This window comes from Lithobates pipiens, unplaced genomic scaffold (assembly GCF_037356315.1).
Source record: "Lithobates pipiens isolate NorthernLeopardFrog02 unplaced genomic scaffold, aLitPip1_a1.2 Scaffold_23, whole genome shotgun sequence".
Lineage (NCBI taxonomy): Eukaryota > Metazoa > Chordata > Amphibia > Anura > Ranidae > Lithobates > Lithobates pipiens.
The window spans coordinates 47,163,706-47,174,653 of record NW_027507785.1 but is presented as its reverse complement, the minus strand read 5'-3'; the positions used below and the strand labels follow the sequence as shown (position 1 = coordinate 47,174,653).

The 10,948-nt window shown below is 49.3% G+C and overlaps 1 protein-coding gene across 1 annotated transcript in view; it reads left to right on the top strand.

Annotated features, from left to right (window-relative positions):
• Positions 1 to 834: 834 nt before the first annotated feature.
• Positions 835 to 10,948, top strand: part of LOC143927111 (macrophage-stimulating protein receptor-like) — a gene marked incomplete at its 5' end in the record, with an annotated part of 129,705 nt that continues 119,591 nt past the window's right edge. The window contains 4 exon segments of the mRNA XM_077451066.1: positions 835 to 1,261; positions 1,264 to 1,741; positions 4,974 to 5,121; positions 8,470 to 8,607. Of these exon segments, the coding sequence (XP_077307192.1) occupies positions 835 to 1,261; positions 1,264 to 1,741; positions 4,974 to 5,121; positions 8,470 to 8,607 (1,191 nt within the window).

Sequence of the window (10,948 nt, the reverse complement as noted above, 5' to 3'; positions counted from 1 at the left end):
GTTGCTGCGCCCCCCTCCCCACATGGCTTCTCACACAACTACAAGCAGGACTTCTCTATGACTTTCTTTCACCAATGTCTTTCTTCTTGTCACTCTTCCATAAGGCAGATTTGTGGAGAGACGACTAATAGTTGTCCTGTGGGACAGATTCTCCCCCCTGAGCTGTGGATCTCTGCAGCTCCTCCAGAGTTACCATGGACCTCTTGGCTCTTCTCTGATGAACGCTCTCCTTGCCCGGCCCGGTCAGTTTAGGTGGACGGCCATGTCTTGGTAGGTTTGCAGTTGTAACATACTCTTTTCCATTTTCGGATGATGGATTGAACAGAGCTCCGTGAGATGTTCAAAGTTTGTGAGAATTTTTTATATCCTAACCCTGCTTTATACTTCTCCACAACTTTATCCCTGACCTGTCTGGTGTGTTCCTTGGCCTTCATGATGCTGTTTGTTCACTAAGGTTCTCTAAAAAACCTCTGAAGACTTCACAGAACAGCTGTATTTATACAGAGATTAAATGACACACAGGTGGATTCTATTTACTAATTAGGTGACTTCTGAAGGCAATTGGTTCCACTAGATTTTAGTTAGGGGGATCAGAGTAAAGGGGGCTGAATGCAAATGCCCCCCCCCCCCTCACACTTTTCACGTATTTATTTGTAAAAAGAAAATTGAAAACCATTTATCATTTTCCTTCCACTTCACAATTATGTGGCACTTTGTGTTGGTCTTTCACATAAAATCCCAATAAAATACAATTATGTTTTTGGTTATAAAATGACAAAATGTGGAAAATCTCAAGGGGTATGAATACTTTTTCAAGGCGCTGTATACACTTGATTCTGCACAGGAGAGCCGCCCTGTAGCAGTAAATCTGTAGCGGTCTCGAAGCGGTTAATAAAGGTGAGAAATGGTTTTAGACGTATTCCCCTGTGCTTGCCCCGCCCCTATTTCTGGTACAGTTTGTCTTTCTCTGTTGCAGATGGATATAAGGTGGTGTTTGTGCGTCGTTCTCCTCTGGTCTTGGTGTCGGTGTCGCACACTCAGCAGTCGGAGCAGGAAATCGCTCAGGAGCTGCTGTACGTTTACTATCAAATCGTGAGCCTGGTCACCGGGACTCAGCTCCACCATTTCTTCCAGCAGAGACCCAGCTATGACCTGCGCCAGCTCCTCTCCGGCTCCGAGCGCATCACAGACAAGCTGCTGGATTCCATGGACGTCGACCCCAGCTTCCTCCTGGGGGCAGTGCGTTGCCTGCCCATGCGGCCAGCCTGCGAGATTCGGCCATGTACTGCCTGCAGCAAGCCAAGGCCAAAAGCTTGGTCTTCTCCATTCTGATGTCCAATAACCAGCTGGTGACCCTAGTCAGGAAGAAGGACCAGTATCTGCACCCCATTGACCTCCACCTGCTCTTCAACCTGGTCACCTCATCCAGCTCCTTCAGAGAAGGCGAGGCCTGGACACCCATCTGCCTCCCTAAATTCAATGCCTCTGGATTCTTCCATGCTCACATCTCGTATCTCAGCCACAAGCCTGAACTTTGCCTCCTGATGGTGTCCACTGACCGAGAGGACTTCTTCACAGTCTCAGACTGCAAGAGAAAGATAGTGGAGAGGCTGGAGAAGAAGGGAGTGTGGGCCCCGCTGATGGAGGCGCTGAGGAACCAATTCTATGATGTCGCACAGATCGGGATCCCAGAACTGAGGCATTTCCTTTACAAATCTAAGAGCTCCGGGCTCCTCACCAGGTGAGCAAAAAATACCAGCTAGGGGTCCAGGAAGGTGTGCGGATAGGGGGGGACTGGCCAGGGATTCAATAAGGCAGTGATGGCGAACCTTGGCACCCCAGATGTTTTGGAACTACATTTCCCATGATGCTCCAGTACACTACAGAGTGTCGGAGCATCATGGGAAATGTAGTTCCAAAACATCTGGGGTGCCAAGGTTCGCCATCACTGCAATAAGGTGTGCCAAAAGGGGAGGCCAGCCAAAGGTGTTCAATGAAGTGTACAAGTATGGGAAGCCAGCCAGGGTCCAATAAGATAGAGTATAGGGGACACTGGCTGGGGGTCCAATGAGGTGTGCAGATATGGGAGGCCAGCCAGGGATCCGATAAGATGTACCGCTAGGGAAGATCAGCTAAGCGTTTTAATGAGGTGAGCAGAGAGGGGAGACTGGCCAGGGTTTCTATAAGGTGTGCCAATAGGGAGGCCAGCCAAGTGTTCAGTAAAGTTTGCAAGTATGGGAAGCCAGCCAGGGTCCAATAAGATACAGTATTCACATAGGGGATGTTGGCCGGGGGTCCAATGAGGTGTGCAGAATATGGGAGGCCAGCTAGGAAGCCAGTAAGATGTACCACTAGGGAAGACCAGCTAAAGGGGGTCAGACAGGAAGTGCACCGATATGAGGCCAGGGTTTCTATAAGGTGTGCCAATAGGGGAGGCCAGCCAAGTGTTCAGTAAAGTTTGCAAGTATGAGAAGCCGGCCAGGGTCCAAAAAAAATACAGTATTCACATAGGGAATGCTGGCCGAGGGTCCAATGAGGTGTGCAGAATTGTGGAGGCCAGCTAGGAAGCCATTAAGATGTACCACTAGGGAAGACCAGCTAAAGAGGGTCAATACGGTGAGCAGGTGGGGGAGGTTGTTTGAGAGTCCAATAAGGTGTGCAGATAGGGTAGGCCAGCCAGGGGTCCAAATGGGTGTGCGGATAGGGGAGACTGGCCAGGGATTCAGTAAGGTGTGCCAATAGAGGAGGCCAGCCAAGGGTGTTCAATAGGTGTCCAAGTATGGGAAATGGCCAGGGTCCAATAACCATAAAGTATTCACATAGGGGACACTAGCTGGGGCTCCAATGAGGTGTGCAGATATGGGAGGCCAGCCAGGAATCCAGTAAGTTGTACCGCTTATGCCGCGTACACACGACCAGACTTTTTGACAGCAAATGTCCGACAGAACAGGTCTGTTGGACAATTCGATCGTGTGTGGGCTCCAGCGGACCTTTGCTTGCCAAAAATCCGGCGGACTTTAGAAATAGAACATGTTTTAAATTTTTCTACCGGACCGAGAAATTTGTTCGTGTGTATGCTGGTCCGACGGACAAAAACCGACGCTAGGGCAGCTATTGGCTACTGGCTATGAACTTCCTTATTAAAGTTTGGTCGTACGTCATCACGTTCAAATCCGTTGAACTTTGGTGTGATTGTGTGTGGCCAAGTCCGTTCATTCAGAAAGTCTGTCGGAACTCCGCCGAAATTCCGTCAGAAAGACCGTCGGATCTAGCCCCTCTAAAAGTCCGGTCGTGTGTACATGGCATAAGGAAGACCAGCTAAGGGGTTCAATGAAGTGACAGATAGGGGAGGTTGGCTGAGAGTCCAATAAGGTGGGCAGATAAGAAAGGCCGGTCAGGGGTCTAAATAGGTGTTCGGATAGGGGAGAATGACCAGGGATTCAATAAGGTATGGCAGTAGGGGAAGCCAGCCAAAAGTTCAATTAAGTGTGCAAGTATGGGAAACCAGCCAGGGTCCATTAAGATATTTACATAGGGGACTCTGGCTAGGGGTCCAATGGGGTGTGCAAATATGGGAGGTGAACCAGGGATCCAATATGATGTACTGCTAGGGAAGACCATCTAAGGGGTTCAAGGAGGTGAGCAGATGAGGGAGGTTTGCTGAGAGACCAATTAGGTGTGCCAATAGGGGAGGCCAGCCAGGGGTCCAAATAGGTGTTCAGATATGGGAGACTGGCCAGGGATTCAATAGGGTGTGCCAATGAGGAAGGGGGACCAGGCAGGTTTAATGAGTTCTGCAAGTAGGCTAGCCAGGGTCCAGTAAGATTTGCAAGAGACACCAGCTAGTGATCCAGTAAGGTGGGCAGATAGAGGAGGCCATCTAGGGATTCAATAAGGTTTGCCAATGGGGAGGCCGGCCAGGGGTTTTCGAGTTGTGCAGATATATAAGGCCAGTCAGGGATCCGTTATGATGTACCGCTAGGGAAGATCAGCTAAGGGGGGTCAATGAGGTGAGCAGATGGGGGAGGTTGGTTGAGAGTCCAATAAGGTGTGCAGATAGGGTTGGCCAGCCAGGGGTCCAAATAGGCATACAGATAGGGGAGAATTACCAGGGATTCAATAAGGTATGGCAGTAGGGGAAGCCTGCCAAAAGTTCAATCAAGTGTGCAAGTATGGGAAGCCAGCCAGGGTCCATTAAGATATTTACATAGGGGACTCTGGCTAGAGGTCCAATGAGGTGTGCAAATATGGGAGGTCAACCAGGCATCCAATATGATGTACTGCTAGGGAAGACCAGCTAAGGGGTTCAAGGAGGTGAGCAGATAGGGAAGGTTGGCTGAGAGACCAATTAGGTGGGCCGGCCAGGGGTTTCAAGGAGGTGTGCAGATATGGAAGGCCAGCCAGGGATCCATTATGATGTACCGCTAGGGAAGATCAGCTAAGGGGTTTAATGTAAAGGGAGTTTTCCTACGTTTTACCTGCAGTTATCGCTGCAGTCCTACAGGTTGCGCTTTTTTTTTTTTTCCTGCATTTTCCAAAAGCGCGCCAAAAGTCACACATTCTGCATCATTGGCGCACTTTCAGAAAACTGGAAAATAATTGGGGGGGCTAACACCATGTTTTACCATAGCAGGTGACGCCAACCCTAGTGACGCCACTGCTTCACCTTTTAATATAAATGGCCGTGGCAAGCTTCTGTGTGGATTGAAAAATCTCCAAAACTGCCAAACAAGTAGTCATCTTTGCTCAAGGCATAACCTAAGCCTATGCGCTCCTACTGTGCACTGGGGAGTGGGGGCTTACAAGAAAAAGAGAACGCAAGGAAGACTTTTTGTGAGTTCTTTGTAAGCTGTTCCTATTGGGCAGCAGATTTTGTACATGTTGGCTGTAGAAAGGGCTGGGAAGTGAAAATGAAAAATGCTGCATACCTGCTGATGAAGCCAGGAAAGAATGACCATGTGATCTCCCTACAGTCCGGCCATGGTGGCTCCCTATGACACCGATCAGGAAAGAAAGCGGCTGGTGGAGTTATATCAATACCTGCACGGCAGAGCACACTGCAGCGCTCGTCCCCTGATCACCATCTACCACATGGGAGCCCATGAGAACATCCTGGCCTGGGTAAGTGACCTCAAACAGGATTCCAGTGAGTCTCTTTCCTGATTCTGACAAATATTCTCACCTATAAGAACTATAATAATGCCCAGGATACAGAGCAGGTTTTGCAACATTCTGCCATGAAGCCGTGTGTGATTGATAGTGGAGTCTTCATTGTACAATCTCAATATAGAGGAAGCTGTGCCCAGAAGATTGCTGGGAGAAGTGAAATGGCTGGTCACCAGTAATGACCATGTGGTATGGGCTCTCTGCAGCTAGCTTTTCCCCATTATTGACCTACCATGCCATGTTCTGCATGAGAGCAGCCATCTTGGTTAGCGGCAAGGCTTAGTGGTGGAATAATCCACACCAATCTACAGAATGGATGAAGCAGGGAGATCCCAGCACTACAGGTCCCCAGGTACAGCTTCCTCTCCAGTAAGGAAAACAATGAACAGCACGGTAGTGACATCACTAAATATCATTCCATACCTTCTGAGGCTAGCAGTAACAGGGAGATTGCCCCCCCCCCCCCCCCCCAAAAAAAAATCAGAAAGCAAAGTTCCCAGTATTTTCTGTGTTCTCCCTACACAGGATATATACATCATTACCGATTTACAGTACCTCTTTTTTTTTATGTCTGTGTAGAGGCAAGGCTTTGCTTTCTTGTGTCAGAGTTTCTCCCCTTGATGACTAGTCGGGTAATAAACTAGGGAGGAGGCACATATATACAGACTGGATGAGGCAGTAGCAGGGAGATCCTTGCTCTGCAGGTCCTCAGGTACAGCTTCCTCTCCAATAGTGAGCAGCACAGTAGTAACATCACCAAATCTCACTTCAAATTTAATGAGGTGTGCAGTAACTGGGGGCTGTGCCCAAATAAGCAAGCAGAGGGCAAATACCTAATCCCCAGTATTTCCTGTGCTCTCCTTGCAGAGGATATGTTCATCATTGCTGCCTTACCATGTCTTGTTCGGCACTGTGTCGATGTGTAGAGACATCCATCTTGTTAGAGACAGGGATTTGTTTCCTCCTGTCAGAGCTGCCCGACTGGTGGGGTAATGGTAGAGGTGGAAGAAGTACAAATCCACACAATGGATAAATCAGAAGCAGGGAGATCCTTGCACTCGAAGCTCCCAGGTACAGCTTCTACTCCAGCAAGGAAAACCGTAATCAGAATACTAGTGACATCACCAAATCTCTCTCCAAATCTTCTGAGGCTGGCAGTTAAAGGCAGCAGTTCTTTAATCATCTCACACTACAGACAGGGGCATACCTACAGGGGTTGCAATTGCGACGTGGCCCCCCCTGTACACCTGGATAGGAGGAGCGGCTGCATATAGATGAATCAATCTCTCCATTTTCCTCCTGCAGCAGCTGAATGCCTGCTGGAGAGAGAGGAGGAGGAGGAGAAGCAGGCATTTAGTAGCTGCAGAAGGAAAATGGAGAGATAGATTCCTGTCCACAGCCGCCCCCACCGCTCCTATCCAGTTTTCTTCTGCTGCCCCCTATGTGCTCTTTCCCGGCCCCCCTTGTCCTCTGCAGCTATGCCAGGTTCCCCCCCCCCCCCTCACGCCGGTGTTTTGGCTAGAAGTGTCCCCCCATCGGATAGTGTCTGCACCGTACTGCACAGGCGCAGAGCTTGCGCAGTACAAAGGAGACGCCAAATGTCTCAGAAGAAGAACATCTGATCATGAGGTATACACGGCGCCTGCTCAATTAATATTACATTCTGTCACACGCTCCCAATGCTTGAGGGGGTGCATTTCTGAAATGGGCGGATGTTTGCGGGGCGTGTTTACTGAACTGTAGGGTGTGTTTTGTGAAGGGGTAAGATATATTGTAACATTGAACTACCCGCCCTTATTACCACCCCAGCTGTGTGCATTCTGTAGGCACACCGCCCCTTGCAAAGTTGTATGAGCATCGGGAACGTGCAGGAGCGTGTGACAGAATGTGGTATTAAGTGCACATGCGCCGTGTAGAGCTCATGCTCAGCTGTTGATGTTCGGAGATTTTCTGAGTCTCCTATGTCCTCCGTTGTTCTCCGTAGGACAACTGTGTGCACAACAGGGCGGACACTATCAGATGGGGTACTATTTTCAATAGGACACCCGCCCCTGCAGGGGATGTGTCAGGATGGAGAGCGGGGAAGGGGCAGGTAAATGTGTCATTTACTGGCCCCTTCTTTTTCTAAATAGAGAAGCAGTGATCCGTACCAATCACTGACTCTGTTCATTCATAACTGTGGCATAGTAAACTGTGTGTTTTCAATGTTTCAGTTTGTGAATGAACGGGAAGCCCCTCTCTACAGAACTATTCCTGTCCATTCAATCTGTGCTGCTGAGGCTGCGATTGAGGTGTCCTCAGTCTTCTTTCTCATTCTTAAAGGTGGAACATCAAAGTTCTGTTTAGACCCCTGATATTTCACCAAAGCCCCCGAACAGGGTACCTACGAAATTGTAAAAAATATAAAATAAAAATGATTAAAAAAACGACTGATACCAGTGGCGGAACTACCAGGGTCACAAAAGGGCGCACTTCCATCCAGGCCCTGGCGTTTCACCACTGAGCTCTGAGGGAAGGGCCCCGGCTGGGGGTCAGGGGGGCCTTGAAGGTTCTAGTTACGCTACTGACTGCAGCTATACAGCTATGAAGATAAAGAATAGGAATGCTTAGGCACTGGAAGTGGACTGATATCAGTATTCAGGAGTGCCTAGGCACAGGAAGTGCACCGATATCAGGATTCAGGAGTGCCTAAGCACAGGAAGTGCACCGATATCAGGATTCAGGAGTGCCTAAGCACAGGAAGTGCACTGATAACAGGATTCAGGAGTGCCCAGGCGCGGAAAGTGCACTGATAACAGGATTCAGGAGTGCCAAGGCACAGGAAGTGCACCGATATCAGGATTCAGGAGTGCCTAGGAACAGGAAGTGCACCGATAACAGGATTCAGGAGTGCCTAGGCGTAGGAAGGGCACCGATAACAGGATTCAGGAGTGCCTAGGCGTAGGAAGGGCACCGATAACAGGATTCAGGAGTGCCTAGGCGTAGGAAGGGCACCGATAACAGGATTCAGGAGTGCCTAGGCGTAGGAAGGGCACCGATAACAGGATTCAGGAGTGCCTAGGCGTAGGAAGGGCACCGATAACAGGATTCAGGAGTGCCTAGGCGTAGGAAGGGCACCGATAACAGGATTCAGGAGTGCCTAGGCGTAGGAAGGGCACCGATAACAGGATTCAGGAGTGCCTAGGAACAGGAAGTGCACTGACATATTGTCCTGTTAGTAATTCTGCTTCTCCATATTTCAGGAGGAGACGAGGTGAGTAGTTTGTCTGTCCTCTATGACCTTTATCACTCTCCTCTCTGCAGGTGACGGAGGCTTTCGAACTCTACGTTTGTTTCAGTCCTCTGGGGACAAAGTCATCAGCTGTGAGCGGGGTCTCCCGCCTGCTGCGCTGGATCCGCAAGGAAGAGGACCGCCTGTTTATCCTGAGCTCTCCTACTTACTGACTGTGAGGGTGCAACCACATCTGCTTCTGGACAGCACAGATACTGACAGAGGAACCTTCCTTCAGAGGTGTCGAGGGTGCCCATTGGATGGGATTTCCCAGAATGCTCTGTGCTGTGATTGGTAGCTCTACCTCGTCAAGCTCCTCTTATGTCACCGGATGCTTGGGGTGACTGTAATGATAACTGATTTCCGTTATTTCTTCCCTAAATATATACCTGTTTTAGGAAAGGTTGGTTTGATGTATAGAAGAAGGAATGGCACGGGGGGCTTTGGAACCTGTAAACTCAGTATGTGCAACCAATGTCGGGGCAGAAAGGCCCCTCTCCATGAGCCGTTATTTGTTTCAGGATAGGAGGTCCTGCTCTTTTTGTACTCCCCCCCCAAAAGCAACCGCCTCTTCCCCTACCTCTCAGGATGGTTCTGTGTGTGCAACTGGGGAAATATGGGTAATTGCATGCAATAGGTTATGGGTGAGACCACCAGAAAAATTGCAACTAAAATCTGAATTTCTTCTGTGTGCAGACCAAAACATTAGAGGGGGTTACTAAAACTGGAGAGCGCAAAATCTAAAGCATCTCCATAAAAACCAATCAGCTTCCAGGTTTTATTGTCAAAGCTTAAAGTTATGCTAAAGCAGTGTTCCTCAGCCCTGTCCTCAGGGCCCACCAGCAGGCCAGGTTTACAGGATAACTGAAATCCATCACAGGTGATATCATTTGCTGCTCGGTGATTGCCGTATTCTAGTCTGCATCTCCCCCAAGGTAATACATAAAACCTGGCCTGTTAGTGGGCCCTGAGGACAGGGTTGATGAACACTGCTTTAAAGGATCGTTTTTTATTAAAAAAAAAAATAACAAACATATCATACTTCTCCACTGTGCAGCTCATTTTGCACAGAGTGGCCCCCGAACATCCATTTCTGGGGTCCCTCGGAGGCTCTTGCGGCTCCTCCCCGCATCAGATAACCCTCTTTTGCGGGCGCGCTACCGAGTCCAGCATTCAGCGTCCATAGAGGCCGATTGCAGGACTTGGCCCCGCCGCCCCCCCGGCACCCACGTTATTGGATTTGATTGACAGCAGCAGGGGCCAATGGCTGCGCCGCTATCAATTTAGCCAATCAAGAACCGGGACCACAGGGAGAGAGGGACGGCAGGGAAGCGCCAAGGGAAATTCGGGGCTCAGATAAGTAAAACGGGGGGGGGGGGGAGCTAGGGGGTCGGTGACTGCCAGGTGTTTTTTCACCTTAATGCATTAAAGTGGTTCTGCTCCTTTAAAAAAAATATTAAAAGCCAGCAGCTACAAATATTGCAGCTGCTGACTTTTAATAAATGGACACTTACCTGTCCCAGGTTCCAGCGATGTCGGCGGCAGATGACGCGCAATCGCTCGTCTCTCTGCTGCCCCCACCGCCATCCTCTGTCAGGGAATCGGAAAGTGAAGCATTGCGGCTTCACTTTCACTGCCTGGTTCCCTACCCGTCTCTGCTGGTCCCCGCTGTGTCCTGGGAACTGTGTGTTTCCCAGAACACAACGGGGGGGGGGGGGGGGGGGGGAGCGGGCATCTGCGGCGGTCTTGTCCCGTAAGTGGGTGCAGATACCTGGATTATCCAGGTAACTGCACCCCCCTCCCCCCTGAAAGGTGCCGATGCCACAATCGGCACCTTTCAGGGGGGAGGGGGGTGCAGTTACCTGGATAATCCAGGTATCTGCACCCACTTACGGGACAAGACCGCCGCAGACCCCCACCCGGAGGGGGGAAGGGATCAGGTGAGCGGAACTTCCACTTCAGGGTGAAGGAGCGCTTTAAGGTGAAAAAACAAGTACCTTTAAAAGCCCTTTAATTGAACAAGCTGAAGTTAGAAGCTAGAAAAAGAATAAATATTGAGTGCCAATTGATGAATTAACCGTTATTCACGCCATATGAAAATTAATTAGAGTGACATAATATCATTAAAATATAAAAGTTTATAGAAGTGAATCCACGCAAAAAATAGTGATTGTAAATTCATATAAATAAAAGTCTTTACTGAATGTAAACTCTGATGAGGAATTGATGACACAATCTTCCCTTCGTAAAAATCATACACAAAAAAAGGCACACAGTGATTCCTAGGGTGATCCACCACCACATGCGACCACCTTAAGAATTGGAGGCTTGCCAACTCGTAAGCACAAAAAGCATGTCAAAAGAAGGTAACCAATGGATGCCAATCACGGAGCTCAGACCAGATAGATACTTCTGAGGGTTCTCATACCTCAGCGGGCTCTCATATAGCAGATTACTCCGGGATAGATATCATATAGCCCAGAAAAGAGAAGCCATCCATAGTGAAATACC